A 15,471-nucleotide genomic window follows, 5' to 3' on the forward strand; every position below is an offset into this window, starting at 1 on the left:
TACCGGTATTAAAAAAAAACTCTAAAATTATAACAGTAAATAAAGAACAACACACAAACACAGGGGAACTCCAGACAAGAAACAATCAGGAATCACCTCTCAATAAAGGATTCCCCCCAGGCAATAACAAGTCACATCTAAAAAAAATCCTGTTAGGCCATCAAATGCCAATCAAGGTGGCCAATTGAAACATTCACACCTAGCTCCAACAGCCAGGGATTCTTTCTCCCACCCTGGACATTACAGATATATAAATTCAATTTTCCTAGTTTACAACAGACCTCACAACCTCTGAAGATGCCTGCCATAGATGCAGGCGAAACATCAGGAGAGAATGCTTCTAGAACATGGCCATACAGCCCGAAAAACCTACAACAACCCAGTGATTCCAGCCAATAAATCCTTTGACAACACACTGCCAACACACTTTGACAACACTTTGACAACACACTTGGGGCGGGGGAGGGGGCAGGGGACTTCCATCTTGTCTCCTGCATATGTCATCAGTTGGGGACCCCTTCCCCCAGCGCTGACTGCTGCTCGGGGTCAAAGTGAGGAGAGAGGGGGCCAGGGGACAGTTCCATCTTGTCTCCTGCATGTCATCATTTGGGGACCCCTCGCCCAAGCACCGGCTGCCACTCTGGGTCAAAGTGAGGAGGGGGGGGCAGAGGACAGTTCCACCTTGTCTCCTCCTGCATATTCATCAGTTGGGGACCCCTCCCCCCAGCTCCAACTGCCGCTCTGGGCCAGAGTGAAGAGAGAGGGAGCCAGGGGACAGTTCCACCTTGTCTCCTGTGCTATGCTAATAATATAATATAATGTAATGTAATATATTGTATATACATATATTTATAATATTATAATGAACTGCAATATAATACTAATAATATAATTATATATTTATATTACATGTAATATTACTAATTATATTACAATATATTATAGCATAGTACAATATAGTAATATATAATACTGACATTGTACTATGCTAATAATATATTGTATGTATATATATCTTGTAAGCTGCTCTGCAGCCCCTTTGGGGTGAGAAGGGCGGCATATAAATAAAGTTTAAATAAATAAATCTTTTGTGAATCTGCCCTGAGTCCCCCCGGGGATAAAGACTGGAATATAAATAAAGTTTTTTATTATTGTTGTTATTGATATTATTGTTATTAAATTAAAAATTAAAATGTCCAAATCACAAATAGGAATGGTGGGACTCAGTTCTTGTGGGTTTTTTCGGGCTATATGGCCATGTTGTAGAGGCATTTCTCCTGACGTTTCGCCTGCATCTATGGCAAGCATCCTCAGAGGTGAGGTCTGCTGGAACTGGGAAAAAAGGGGGTTTATATATCTGTGGAATGATCAGGGTGAGACAAAGGGCTTTTGTAAGTTGGGCTAGGTGTGAATCTTTCAACTGACCACCTGATTAGCATACAATGGGCTGACTGTGCCTGGAGCAAACTCTTCTTGAAAGGTGATTAGATGTCCCTGCCTGTTTTTCTCTCTGCTGTTTTTGCTGTTGCAATTTTAGAATTTTTTAATACTGGTAGCCAGATTTTGTTCATTTTCATGGTTTCTTCCTTTCTGTTGAAATTGTCCACATGTTTGTGGATTTCAATGGCTTCTCTGTGTGGTCTGACATGGTGGTTGTGAGAGTGGTCCAGCATTTTTGTGTTCTCAAAATGCTGTGTCCAGGTTGGTTCATCAGGTGCTCTGCTATGGCTGATTTCTCTGGTTGGAGTAGTCTGCAGTGCCTTTCATGTTCCTGGATTCTTGTTTGGGCGCTGCGTTTGGTGGTCCCTATGTAGACTTGTCCACAGCTGTATGTTGTGTTTCCTCATCAGCTTCCCTATGCGGTCAGTGGTTCCCTTGATGTATGGCAGGAACACTTTTCCTCTGGGTGGATCTTCATCTTTACTCTCGTGGCTTGTTCTTGGTCTTGCAGCTCTTCTGATGTCTGAGGCGGAGTATCCATTGGCCTGGAGAGCCCAGTTGAGGTGGTTCAGTTCATCTTGGAGGAGGTGGGGTTCACAGATTCTTTTTGCACGGTCTGCCAAGGCTTTAATGGTGCTTCTTTTTTGACTTGGGTGATGGTTGGAGTTTTTATGTAGATATCTATCTGTGTGTCTGGGTTTTCTGTAAACGGTGTGACCCAATTGTTGATCTGGTTTACGGATGACTAGGATATCTAGAAAAGGCAGTCTTCCTTCGTTTTCTTTTTCCATAGTGAACTGGATGTTCGGGTGGATGCTGTTAAGATGTTGGGAGTTGGAGGAATGGTGGGAGTTGAAGTTCAAAAACACCTGGAGGGCTCAAGTTTGCCCAGGCCTGGTATATAGGAATTTTAATTATGTTGAAACCTGCCTTCAAGAGGTGAGGCAGGCAACACATAAATAATAATAATGACGATAATAATAATAATAATAATAATGCGTTGTTGTTGTTGTCACTCTCCCAGTGGAGATGACTCTATGACTCTAAGACGACACCAAATTGGGAGGGATAGCCAATAGTCCAGAGGACAGGAGCAGAATTCAAAACGATCTTGACAGATTAGAGAGATGGGCCAAAACTAACAAAATGAAGTTCAACAGTGACAAATGCAAGATACTCCACTTTGGCAGAAAAAATGAAATGCAAAGATACAGAATGGGTGACACCTGGCTCGAGAGCAGTACGTGTGAAAAAGATCTTGGAGTCCTCGTGGAGAACAAGTTAAACATGAGCCAACAATGTGATGTGGCGGCAAAAAAAGCCAATGGGATTTTGGCCTGCATCAATAGGAGCATAGTGTCTAGATCTAGGGAAGTAATGCTACCCCTCTATTCTGCTTTGGTTAGACCACATCTGGAATATTGTGTCCAATTCTGGGCACCACAATTCAAGAGAGATATTGACAAGCTGGAATGTGTCCAGAGGAGGGCGACTAAAATGATCAAGGGTCTGGAGAACAAGCCCTATGAGGAGCGGCTTAGGGAACTGGGCATGTTTAGCCTGAAGAAGAGAAGGCTGAGAGGAGATATGATAGCCATGTATAAATATGTGAGAGGAAGCCACAGGGAGGAGGGAGCAAGCTTGTTTTCTGCTTCCTTGGAGACTAGGACGCAATGGAACAATGGCTTCAAACTACAAGAGAGGAGATTCCATCTGAACATTAGGAAGAACTTCCTGACTGTGAGAGCCCTTCAGCAGTGGAACTCTCTGCCCGGAAGTGTGGTGGAGGCTCCTTCTTTGGAAGGTTTTAAGCAGAGGCTGGATGGCCATTTGTCAGGGGTGATTTGAATGCAATATTCCTGCTTCTTGGCAGGGGGTTGGACTGGATGGCCCATGAGGTCTCTTCCAACTCTGTGATTCTATGATTCAGGCTTGTGGGCCCAGACAGGAACTTCAGGCGCAGGCAGCGCTGGGGGCGGGGCTTCTTCTGCCAAGAGGCCCCGCCCCTTTCCGGGGTCCTCGCGAGCGGCTGTTTGGCCTCGTCGCGAGCTCCGCCTCCCATTGGCTGCTGCGTCGCAGGAAGCAGCGAGAAAGAGAGCCATGATGGCGGCGGCCTGAGAGAGCGAGCGAGCGAGCGAGCGAGAGTGAGAGTGAACGGAGACCCCTCAGCCCGCAACCGCCGCCATGGCGGAAGACGCAGAGCTGGAGAGGTGGGTGAGGCCTGCGCGGAGGAAGGGGCAGGCCTGGCGGTTGCTGCTCCCTTGGCAGCCGAGGGATTTGGCCTTGACTGGGAACGCCAAGAAGGTCCTACTAGAGGCTTCCCAGCGGCCTTTAGTCGCCCGATCTTTAGGGCCTCGGTATCTTAAAGGGACCGCACCCCATTATTATGACTATTGCAGTATATTTATCCCATCAGGTCTTGGAAGCTAAGCAGGGTCTGACCACTTGCGAATGGTAGGTGCTGTTTCAGGAGGAAGGGATTCACACAACTATGAAGGTGTATCTAGAATGAGTGCGGTTTGACATCTCTTTAACTGCCAGGGAATCATAGGGGTTATAGTTTGCTGAGGTCCTAAGACAGTGGTTCTCAACCTGGGGGTCGGGACCCTGGAGGGGTCACTAAAGATCACCAGAAAACACAGTATTTTCTGTTGGTCATGGTGGTTCTATGTGGGAAGTTTGGCCCAATTCTGTCATTGGTGGGCTTCAGAATGCTCTTTGATTGCAGGTGAACTATAAATCCCAGCAACTACAACTCCCAAGATATCAAGGTCTATTTTCCCCAAATTCCACCAGTATTCACATCTGAGCATCTTGAGTATTCGTGCCAAGTTTAGTCCAGATCCCTCATTGTTTGAGTCCACAGTGCTCTCTGGATGTAGGCAAACTACAACTCCAAAACTCAAGTCAATGCCCACCAAAATCCTTCCAGTATTTTCTGTTGGTCACGGGAATTCTGTGTGCCAAGTTTGGATCAATTCCATCATTGGTGGAGTTCAGAATGCTCTTTGATTGTAGGTGAACTATAAATCCCAGCACCTACAACTCCCAAATGTCAAGGTCTATTTTCTCCGAAGTCCACAAGTGTTCACATTTAGGCATACTGAGTATTCTTGCCAAGTTTAGTCCAGATCCATCATTGTTTGAGTCCACAGTGCTCTCTGGATGTAGACGAACTACAACTCCAAAACTCAAGGTCAATGCCCACCAAACCCTTCCAGTATTTTCTGTTGGTCATGGGAGTTCTGTGTGCCAAGTAGAGTTCAGAATGCTCTTTTATTGCAAGTGAACTATAAATCCCAGCAACTACATCTCCCAAATGACAAAATCAACCGCCCAACCCCACCAGTTTTCAAATATGGGCGTATCGGGTATTTGTGCCAAATTTGGTCCAGTGAATGAAAATACACCCTGTGTATCAGATATTTACATGACGATTCATAACAGCAGCAAAATGACAGTTATGAAGTAGGAAGGAAAATAATTTTATGGTTGGGAGTCACCACCACATGAGGAACTGTATTAAGGGGTCGCGGCATGAGGAAGGTTGAGAACCACTGTCCTAAGAACTCTTTGGCAAAGAAGACCATGCAAAACCACAATAATAATAATAATAATAATATGATGATGATGATGATGATGATGTTGCAATCCCAGGTGACAGGATTGAAGAGAAACAACTGGAATAGCAGAAACTATATGAGGATTTAAAGATCGAACTGCAAAGACTCTTGCACAAGCCAGTAAAGGTGGTCCCAGTAGTGATCGGCACACTGGGTGCAGTGCCTAAAGACCTTATAATAATAATAATAATAATAATAACAATAACAATAACAATAATAACAATAATAAACTGGGGACTCGGGGCGGGTTACATGAGGCCAAGCCCAACAACATATTACAATAAAGTAAAACCAAAATACAATAATAACACAGTAAAATACATACAACATATGAGTTCAAAGACAATAAAGCAAAATCATACACCGTAAAATAAAATAACATAACAATGAGTGGGCCGCATGTGCAAGATAAAAACTTGATACTAAAAATACTAAAATCAGGATGAGATAGGGATAGAGTAGATTGTTCGTGGGGGAGAAACTTGTAAAGGAACAGGGTCATAAATATAGACCTTCATTCAGGTGTGGAAATATACTCTGGGGACAAAAACCATTGAGGGGAAGCAACTGTGTATGATAATATGGCTACTCTCCAAAAGCGCATTGGAAAAACCAGGTTTTGAGATCCTCCTTGAAAATTTCCTAATCTCACCGGGCAATGAGTTCCAGAGTCAGGGGGCCACAGAGGAGAAGGCTCTCGCCTTTGTACTTACAAGATGAGCCTGAGATAATTGCCTGGCCTGCGCTTAAATACTATTGGCGCTGACAAAATTACCATCTGCCAGCTGCAGAAGGCCACCTTACTGGGATCTGCACGCATTGTTCGCTGATACATCACACAGTCCTAGACACTTGGGAAGTGTCCGACATGTGATCCAATACAACAGCCGACAGAGTGATCTTGTTGTGTTTCAAATAATAATAATAATAATAATAATAATAATAATAATATAATGAACTTTATTTATACCCTGCCACCATCTCCCCAAAGGGGACTCAGGGTGGCTAACAAGTGGCCAAGCCCAAGAATTACAATCAAGCAAAATAAAATACAAACAAGCAAATAATAACAACAAAATAAAATGCAAAACAATAACAAAATATGCAATAAAACAATGCAAAATAAAATGGTAGAAAAATTAGCGCACAGTGGACGGGCCAAATTCAAAGGGTAAAATTTATAAAACCCTGGGTGAGATGGATAAATGGAGTAATGTGTCTGAAGGGAGACTCAGAAGGGGTGATCGCATTGAGCCATGGCAGTGTCAAACTGCATTAACTCAGTAGTGAAGATGATGATGATGATTATATATCTTTATTTTTGTCCTGCTTTTCTCCCTAATGGGACCCAAAGTAGCTCACAGCGTAGGTAAAGGTTTCCCCCTGACATTAAATCTAGTCATGTCCGACTCTGTGGTGTGATGTTCATCTCCATGTCTAAGCCAAAGATCCAGCATTGACTGTAGATGCCTCCAAGGCCATGTGGTTGGCATGACTGCATGGAGCGCCATTACCTTCCTGCCGGAGCGGTACCTATTGATCTACTCACATTTGCATGCTTTCAAACTGCTAGGTTGGCAGAAGCTGGGGCTAAGAGGGGGAGCTCATCCCGCTCCATGGATTCGAACTGCCGACCTTTTGGTCAGCAAGTTCAGCAGCTCAGCAATTTAACCTGCTGCACCACTGGGGGCTCAACATAATATAATGCAAATCACATTTAAGATAAAATACAAGACAAAAATCACACAAAGCATAATAATGGCCAGAAATAAGATAGAAATATATATTAAGCATATATATTAACCAATTACAGTTATTGTAGAGACTCATCAGTTAAATAGTATATTTTCACAATCAACCTTGCTGTCTTTAGCAATTGAATTCATTCATCAAAAGGTTGCTTGGACAGGTAGGTTTCCAACGGGTTCTTGAAAAATAACAGGGCAGGAGCAGTTTTAATCTCAATGGCGAGAGAGTTCCAAAGGATCAAGGTGGTTACCGAGAAGGCCCTGTCTCATTGCCAACAACCATATTTGTGACGGCGGTGGCAATGAGAGAAGACTCTCTCAAGAAGATCTAAATGATCAAGCAGATTGGTAAGAGGTGATGTGGTCAGATAGTTTTGTAGCACTCTTTAGCAAAGAAGACCTTGCAAGACCACAACTCCCAGGATTCAATCGTATTGAGCCATGGTTAAAGTGGTGTCAAATTGCATTAACTCTGCTGTGAAGATGCATCCTGGGAAGAAGAAGAACACACTTTTCCACCTCTACTTTTAAAAAAAACCTCATAATTGTGACTTGAAGTTTATTTGCAATGCCATATGAATGAGGTGTGACACCACTTTAATTGCTAAGATGTCATAGAATTTGTAATTCTACAAGGCTTTCTCTGCCCACAAACCTCATCAAACTCTAGTGGTTTCAGCATTGAACTGTGAGTCTGGAGATCAGGTTTTAAATCCCCTCTCAACCACAGAATCCCACTGGGTGACCTTGAGTAAGTCACATACTCTCAGCCTCAGAGTAAAGCAAAGACAAGTCCTCTTCTGAACAGAGAAAGCCCTTTGTGATGGGTTTCCCTTAGGGCAGGCCTTCCTTAGGGAATTCCTGATTATTAGACAAGTAATAGCCAAAAATTGCTTTTAGAGTAGTACACTGGTTGGACACACTCTCTCTAAAAGATTCTCCATCACTACCCTAGGATCTCCATCAGTTGGAAATGACTAGAAGGAACCTAGCAGCAGCAACAACAACAACTCAGCGATATATAAGATTTCATGCTAAATTCAGATAAAATGAAATGGACAGATATAGGATGGGTGACATCTGGCTTGAAAACCATACATGTGAAAGGGGGTCTTAGGCTGCAAGCTGAATGCGAGTCAACTGTGTGATGCAGCAGCTAAAAAAGCTAGCATAGTTCTAGACTGCATCAATAGGAGTAGTATGTCTAGGTTAAGGAAAGTCATAGCCCCACTGTATTCAGACCTGAAATGTTATGTCTAGTTCTAGGCACAGCAATGCAAGAAAGATATTGACAAGGTGAAATGTGTCTAGAAAAGGGTGACCAAAATGATAAAAAGTCTGGAAGCCAGGCCCCATGAGGAGGGCTTAGGGAGCTGGGTATATTTATTTAGCTTGGAGAAAAGAAGGCTGAGGGGAACATAGTAGCCATGTTTTAAAAAATGAAAGAATGTCACATTGAGTCCAAGCTTGTTTTCTGCTTGAGACTAGGACACAAAGCGATGGATTCCACCTAAACATTAGGAAGAACTTTCTGATAGCAAGAACTCATTGAAAGTGGAATATGCTGCCTCCTAGCATGGTGCAGTCTCCTTCTCTAAGCAGAGTCCAGATGGCCATCGGTCAGGAGTGCTTGGATTGAATGTTCCTTCATGGCAGGGGATTGGACGGTGTGGTCCTTGTAGTCTCTTTCAGCTCTGATTCTGTGCATCTGAACAGTGGTTGTCTCATATCTCCTATCTCAGCTACAGATCTCACCAACTTCTTCAAAATTGTTTGCTTCTGTGACTAATGCACTCCTAAGACGTTCATTTTGTTTCGGTGGATGGCCTTCTGTAGGCAAAGTTGTGACTGAGCCATATTCTATCAGTTTGTGGAAAATAATTTAGCGGTGCTCTGGGGAATTGTCATGGCCTGGGATTTTATTTTAAGTAACCTTATTCTGGTTTGTGTTTCTACACAATGTCATTCTGGACTTACTTTTGATTATTCCTTGGTTTCTTGGTGCTATTTATGTCAATATGCTCTCCAACCAAATTTAAGACCTCCAGAAGCAGATATGCTTAATCTGAGATCCTGAAATATCACATAAATGGACTCCATCCAACACCAGAATTTATCCTGGCATGAGGGATTAATATATATGCAACCAATGTGACAGCCTATTTTTGTTTATTTAATGCGTTTGCTAAAATAACAATATCTTGCATCTTTTCAGTACTGGGTATTTTTAGCACATCTATTCTTTATTCATATATTTCTATCCCTATGTTCTCCCAAAATTGGGACTCAAGATGACTCACAATGTAAAAAATAGTACAGTTAAAAATACAAAAAGTCAACATTAAAATGGGTTAAAACATGGACAATATTAAAATTATTGCTCTTGAAAAGATAAAATACAACTAAAAGATCACAAGTAACAATGTCCATTAAGCATGTTTTGACTTCACCATAATAACAACAACATGCTGGCTCTTGAATTGTTATGTACTGTGACTATTTTTGTCTATAAGCGGAACTTGCAGGCTCCTATGGGAGATTATCAGTCCATACACAGATATAATATAATATAATATCTGGATGAAAATTTTACATTAGAGATTTTAGTGCAGTAACACATACATCCATTCTTGGTGAGAAAATATGTGACTGTTCTGTGGTAAAATTGTAATCTGGTAAATACTTCATATCCCTCTAGTCAGGCCTGTAGCTTGGGGGGGGGGGGAGGGTGCTAGGGGTTCAACCTCCCCCCCTGAAAATTTTCAGGTTAAAAAAACCCCTGGTTTACTCATTTTAACTGGTTAGCCAAATCCCCATGCTAAGTCTATGAGACGCAAAAAATTATGAGTCCCTCCAGAACTACAAGCACTATCTCAAGCAAATATTGACAATTTATTCACACTGTCATTACTTGCAGCAATAGCCGATGTAGCGAAGCAACCAAGTTTGGGGGGGGGGGTGTGTTGAATGCTCTCATTAAGGAGGCCAGACTTGGTGGAGGTGGTTGACAGGGGCGGAGCTGCAGGCCATTGAAGGCTGCTCTGCCCCTGCTGTGCTCTTTGCTTCAGCGTGAGTTAGGAAGCAGGTTTCAAACTCCCCCCCCCCCCCCAAAATTTGCAACCCTCCCCGAATTTTTTTTCTGGCTATGACCCTGCCTCTAGTTACCCATATTAGCAAAATTTTAGCTTTCTGTGTGAGGCCATTAAAATTTCACAAGTCACTAGAATTCAAACATAATTCAGATCCTTCGTTACTGAACAGTTGTGAATAAGGTGATGGAGGAAGAATGCTGATAGGGCATCCCCAAATGTAATTTTCTTAAAAACCCAAAGTCTGAGCATTTGTAATTATCATTTATTGCCTGTATTTTATTTTTCCATTTACAGTTAACAGGACGACAGCAATTAAAATAAAGTTAATAGATCTAGATTGAATATGAACTTAAGAAAATGTAATGCTGCAGTGTTTCAATTTCAAAATAAGTTTTGTTAAAAGTCAAAATGGAGTGACATCACCTTTTCACACATTTGCATTGGTGCCAGTATTATTTCCATTCCGGATCAATCAACATCAGTCCCCTTTTCAATTAACTTCTGTATTTGCTCAGTGAATCATGAGATTGAGGCTGTTAGAGATACAAATGATGAATTGAGTATGCATTGCCTTAATGCTTACAGTTTTATTTGGGAAAGTGACTTTAATGAGCCAGGGATGGGTCAGTAGTTTGCATTAGTGTTCTTCATGAACAACAGAAATAAGTAAATGTGCCCATATTTCAAGAACATTCAAGAATTGATAAAATGAAATGCTTTTCTCATTTTTATATTTAGGAAAGCAGTGGAAGAACTTCTCACAGAGGCCAAGCGTGGGAAAACAAGAGCAGAAACTATGGGGGCCATGGGCTGGTAAGTTATTCAGATTATGTGCTGCTTTTCTAAAATATAAACAGCTTAAAGAAATAATGGCTGAGGATTCAGTCTTAGAACCTTATTCCATGCAAGTGCCTCCCCCCCCCCCCTTTCCTCTCTGTTGTCTCACGCTGGAAAAACAGAGTCCCACGGAGCCAATCCCATCATGCAGTCCATGGGAATCCATCTTGCCAGCGTGTGAAAATAGAGAGAAGACTCCATTTTCAGGATTGAAGAAACAGTGGAGAAGCAAAGGAAAGCAGGAAGATGGAGCGGGGTATAAATAAAGTATTATTATTATTATTATTATTATTATTATTATGTGGGAAGGACGTGGGAAGGCTGGCCATTCCCAAATATGGACCTTTCTGGAGTAAGACGAGTCCCTACTCTTTAAAACGTTTGCCCCAGCTTCCCTCTCACCCATGGGATAACGTCTTTAAATACATTTGGAGCTGGTAGGCTTCACTGGAAAAGTAAGAATGTTTTTAGAGACCTATGTGATGTTGTTAGTCCCAACTAGTATAGACCCATTGCCTTAGTGGGTTTTACATAGGTTCTTGCCATTTAACCATCAATTCATTGCACCTAACCTATCTAGTGGTAGCAATTCCTGTTACGCACATGTGCAAGAATTCAATAAAATTGATGATAACACAATTGCTCTAATAAAGTAACAGTTTCCGTTTTTCAGTGAGTAATGAGATTGAGGCTGTTAGAGATACAAATGATGAATTGAGCATGTATTACCTTAATGCTTACAGTTTTATTTGGAAAAGTGACTTTAATGAGCCTATGTAGTGTTGCTCATAGTTTATTATATGCAGCATCTCTTTATACAGCACACTGGTTTTAAATATTTTATCCAGAACCAATGAGGTACTTACAGAAGGCCTATCTAGGAAAACCCATTTCTCCCATACATTACCGCAGCCTCTGGGTGTTTTCAGTATCTGGGATGGAAAATTAGACAGTGCCTCCAGAACAGAGTTTCTGGTAATTCAGCAGGATGCAGGGAAGACAGAGAGTGAAAGAGAGTATCTTTTTGCAAATGCTGTGAGAGCATCCAGGGAATCAGGCCTTTCTAGGTCTGCTTATAGGGCATTTTTCTTAAGTACACTCTTGGAATCTAGACATATTTTTTTTCACAATGTTATTTATTATGTTGTTGCGGGTTTATAGCTTTTCATGAGATGCTATGGTTTGGTGACTATGTTAATTTTTTATGGTTGTAATGTCTGCTTTCATGTTGTTCACCGCTTTGAGTTCCGATCTGGGAGAAAAGCAGGATAGAAATAAATAAATAATAATATAATAAAATGTTTCTCTATTATTTAAACTAATACAGCAACCAAGCATGCTTAGATATCCTGGCATTCATCACTCAAGGTGTCTGACTCTGCCACCTCCCCTTTAAATTCTTGCACTCTCAAGCTCTTATGGGACAAGAAAGGCATTCATGGAAGTGCTAAAAAAGCTTGTTTATAGAGGGACCAACAAAACTGATTTTGTTTACCAGGAATTATTGGACTTGTAGATCCCGCTGTCATACATATAATGATAAAGCATGCTTTATTAGAAAATACAGTAGAAGTAGGGAAAGCATAATGCTATATTACAAGTGCATTGACTCAGTAAAGATTGTAGGAGCAGAGAGGGCTGTTGATAAGAGAAGTTTTAGGAGAGTTTTTATTCATAGAATAAGAATTGTCATAGGCCATAGGTCAGAACCAACATAACACACAAAAAATAGGAGACCCAAAATGGAAGCCAGATCTGCAGGGCTTCCATTATACCCAATGCTACCTATTTCTTTCATTTTCCCAAATGGTTTTATTTCTGAGAATGAAGAGGTGGTAGTGAGGTAGGCAGGCAGGTAGGCAAAGAGACACTCCAAACCATTTTGCCGGCCACACAACTATGAGGTGACAATGCAGGCTCCAGGAGGTGACAATGCAAGAGAAGCCTCTACCTTTATTTGTGTTTGTGTGTCATTGTATATTATTGTAAAGGCATTGAATGTTTGTCTATGTATCTAAATGCTGTAATCCGCTCTGAGTCCCTAGGGGAGAAGGGCAGAAAATAAATAAAGTATATTATTATTATTATTATTATTATTATTATTATTATTATTATTATAGTACTTACAGGTTCAACATTACCGGGTCCCTGCTTATATCAGAATTGCTCAAATGATGCACAAAATATGCCTTTTAATATCTGACAACTGCTTAGTGCTATGGAATGTGGATAACTTTATACTTTAGGCATTTCAGAATACCATGTTTATTTACTCTTCTGTTTAAAACTTCTTGAATACAAGACACCCCCCCCCCCCCCCCAAAGAAGACCTACTTCTAAACAAAGCTCTGTGTAGATATTTTCATTGTTGCTTAAGTGCAAATATATGAAGTTTTCATTTCTATCAAGTTTCTGGTCCATCTAGCCTTGTCTGCTTTGACTCACAGTGACTTCTAGAGATCCCTTTTAGCCCTGCTGGAGGAATCAGGAGATGAACCTGAGACTTTCCATAGCTAAAATGTATGCCACCACTGATCTGTGGCCCTCCCTTTATTTAAAATGGCAAGTTCTTGCCCCAGCATTAGTAGTTTTCAAGCAAGTGGAACACTACACAATTCTTTACCATAGTTGTAAACCAGGTGTAACCATAATTGTATTTGTGTACATGCCACAATAATGGCAAGTACATTATGTAACTTCTTTTTAAAAAGAAATCTGACAGTTAAATAGTTGCTTTTAGGCCTGTGAGAAAGTGTACACATCTTGGCTGTTTCTTTCCATACTGCAAGTCTACACTAGGTGGCATACAAGGAAAGCCAAAACATGGCAAATTGAACTATCTGATTTAGATATTCATGGCCTTTATTTATTTACTTATTTTTTGCATTAACCTATTTATATATTGTTGTGTTTCCTGCAGGATGAAGTGCCCTCTTGCCAGCACAAATAAAAGGTTTCTTATTAATACTATTAAGAACACATTGCACTCCTCAAAAGAGCAAGACCAGGGACAAAAGAATCAGGAAGATGATAAGGAATCTGAGCCAAAGCAGAGCGGAGAAGAAACCAAACCAAAGAGGCACAGATCATATCCTTATACACCCAGCTTTCGGTCTAGGAGAAGAGTTAGCTCTTCCCCTCCTAGGCATCGAAACAGGAACAGAAGGCAGAACACAAAGGAGAAGTATGAAAAGCAATCAAATAAGTGAGGAGAAAAGCAGGCCATTCCAAGCCAAGTATGTAATTAAACAATGAACCATGGGGGCGATGTTTCTTTATCTTCCAACTAGAGAGCATTCTTCACTACAGATGTCTATGTTAAAAGCAGGTTTCTAGAAGACAGCAAACCTGCTCCTTGTGATTATTCCCTGAAGAGTTCATGTGTACTTAAGAAGAAATTGATGACGTGTTTGTTTTCCCCCTGCCCCCAACACATACTCACATTCTTCCAGTTCAGCTTTTTTGTCCTTTCTTTGGATTGTTGTAACATGCTTGTACCTGTCTTCCAGAAACATTATCTTTTATAGTAGCATACATGGATGCATAGTATGTAAATGATAAATTACTTGGTTTGTAAAGATCTTTGCTTTTAATTTTATTTTGTCCTGTAGGTACAGAAAACTTCCATTGTGCTCACATAGCTGCATTTTAGGCTCATAATCTGACATATACCTGAATATTACAGATTATTTAAATACATGCAAATTGATTTAATGTATGTTACTAAACATAGGGGACATGTGGTCCACAGTGGTGCACAATGGCACTCTTATGATACAGGACTTGGCAAAAGCAATAGTTTCTTTATTTAAATGCACAGAATATTTTCAGCCATACAATCTGTTTCAATACAAAAGTATTTTCCAACAAATTAAACAAGCAGTGATTTGTTATTACTTGGAGATTGGGAAATCTAAAATTGGCTTTTATTTCATTTCTCTCTGTATAGATGGTAATGTCTCTTAAGTCACTAAAAGTACTTCGACATCTCTGTGCAAAACAGTGGGCGTCAGGAGTGTCTGTGATATAAAGTTGACCACATGTTGTTACTTAAATTGTGAAACAATACAGGGAATGGCCACTTAAATTTTGATCACTGTCTTTTTAGTAGTTTTATTGGTTAGGTTCTTTGTGAATCCTGAATCTGCTGATGACTTAACGTATCTTTGAAGTTCCTAAGTTCTATGGAAACATTGACATGTAAGTCTTTAGACAACATTTATTTGGGTGGTTTTTCTGAGTTGATATTAAACCTAAGCTGTGATACTAAAATTGTGTCAAGTATTATGTAAAAGTGTTTAAATATGAAACAAAATAATTTGATAAATAGAAATTCTTAATTACCAGTCATAAACACTCATGTCTTCGGTTTATCACAAGTTTAGTGCATGTACTAGGAACCCCCGGTGGTTCAGTGGGTTAAACCCTTGTGCTGGCAGAACTGCTGACCAAAAGGTCGGTGGTTCGAATACAGGGAGTGGGGTGAGCGCCCACTTGTGAGCTCCAGTTTCTCATCTGGGGACATGAGAGAAGTCTCCCACAGGATGGTAAAACATTTGGGTGTCCCCTGGGCAATGCCCTTGCAAACAGTCAATTCTCTCACACTAGAAGTTACTTGCGGTTTTTCAAGCCACTCCTGACATGAAAAAAGTGCATGTCCTGTTTTGGCTTCAGTGCATACTAGCAAGTCAGCTGAATTCGCATACAGGCCCCTCTTTCATGTAAATCAAT

The 15,471-nt window shown here is 40.9% G+C and overlaps 1 protein-coding gene across 1 annotated transcript; it reads left to right on the forward strand.

The window, feature by feature from the left end:
- The first annotated feature begins 3,467 nt into the window (after positions 1 to 3,467).
- Positions 3,468 to 15,012, forward strand: POLR1D (RNA polymerase I and III subunit D). Its single transcript, XM_060770890.2, has 3 exons — positions 3,468 to 3,650; positions 10,642 to 10,716; positions 13,661 to 15,012. The coding sequence occupies exons 1-3, from the start codon at positions 3,625 to 3,627 to the stop codon at positions 13,947 to 13,949; spliced, it is 390 nt and encodes a 129-aa protein (XP_060626873.1). The 5' UTR covers positions 3,468 to 3,624; the 3' UTR covers positions 13,950 to 15,012.
- The last annotated feature ends 459 nt before the right edge of the window (positions 15,013 to 15,471 follow it).

The sequence above is a fragment of the Anolis sagrei genome, chromosome 3 (genome assembly GCF_037176765.1).
Source record: "Anolis sagrei isolate rAnoSag1 chromosome 3, rAnoSag1.mat, whole genome shotgun sequence".
NCBI lineage: Eukaryota > Metazoa > Chordata > Lepidosauria > Squamata > Dactyloidae > Anolis > Anolis sagrei.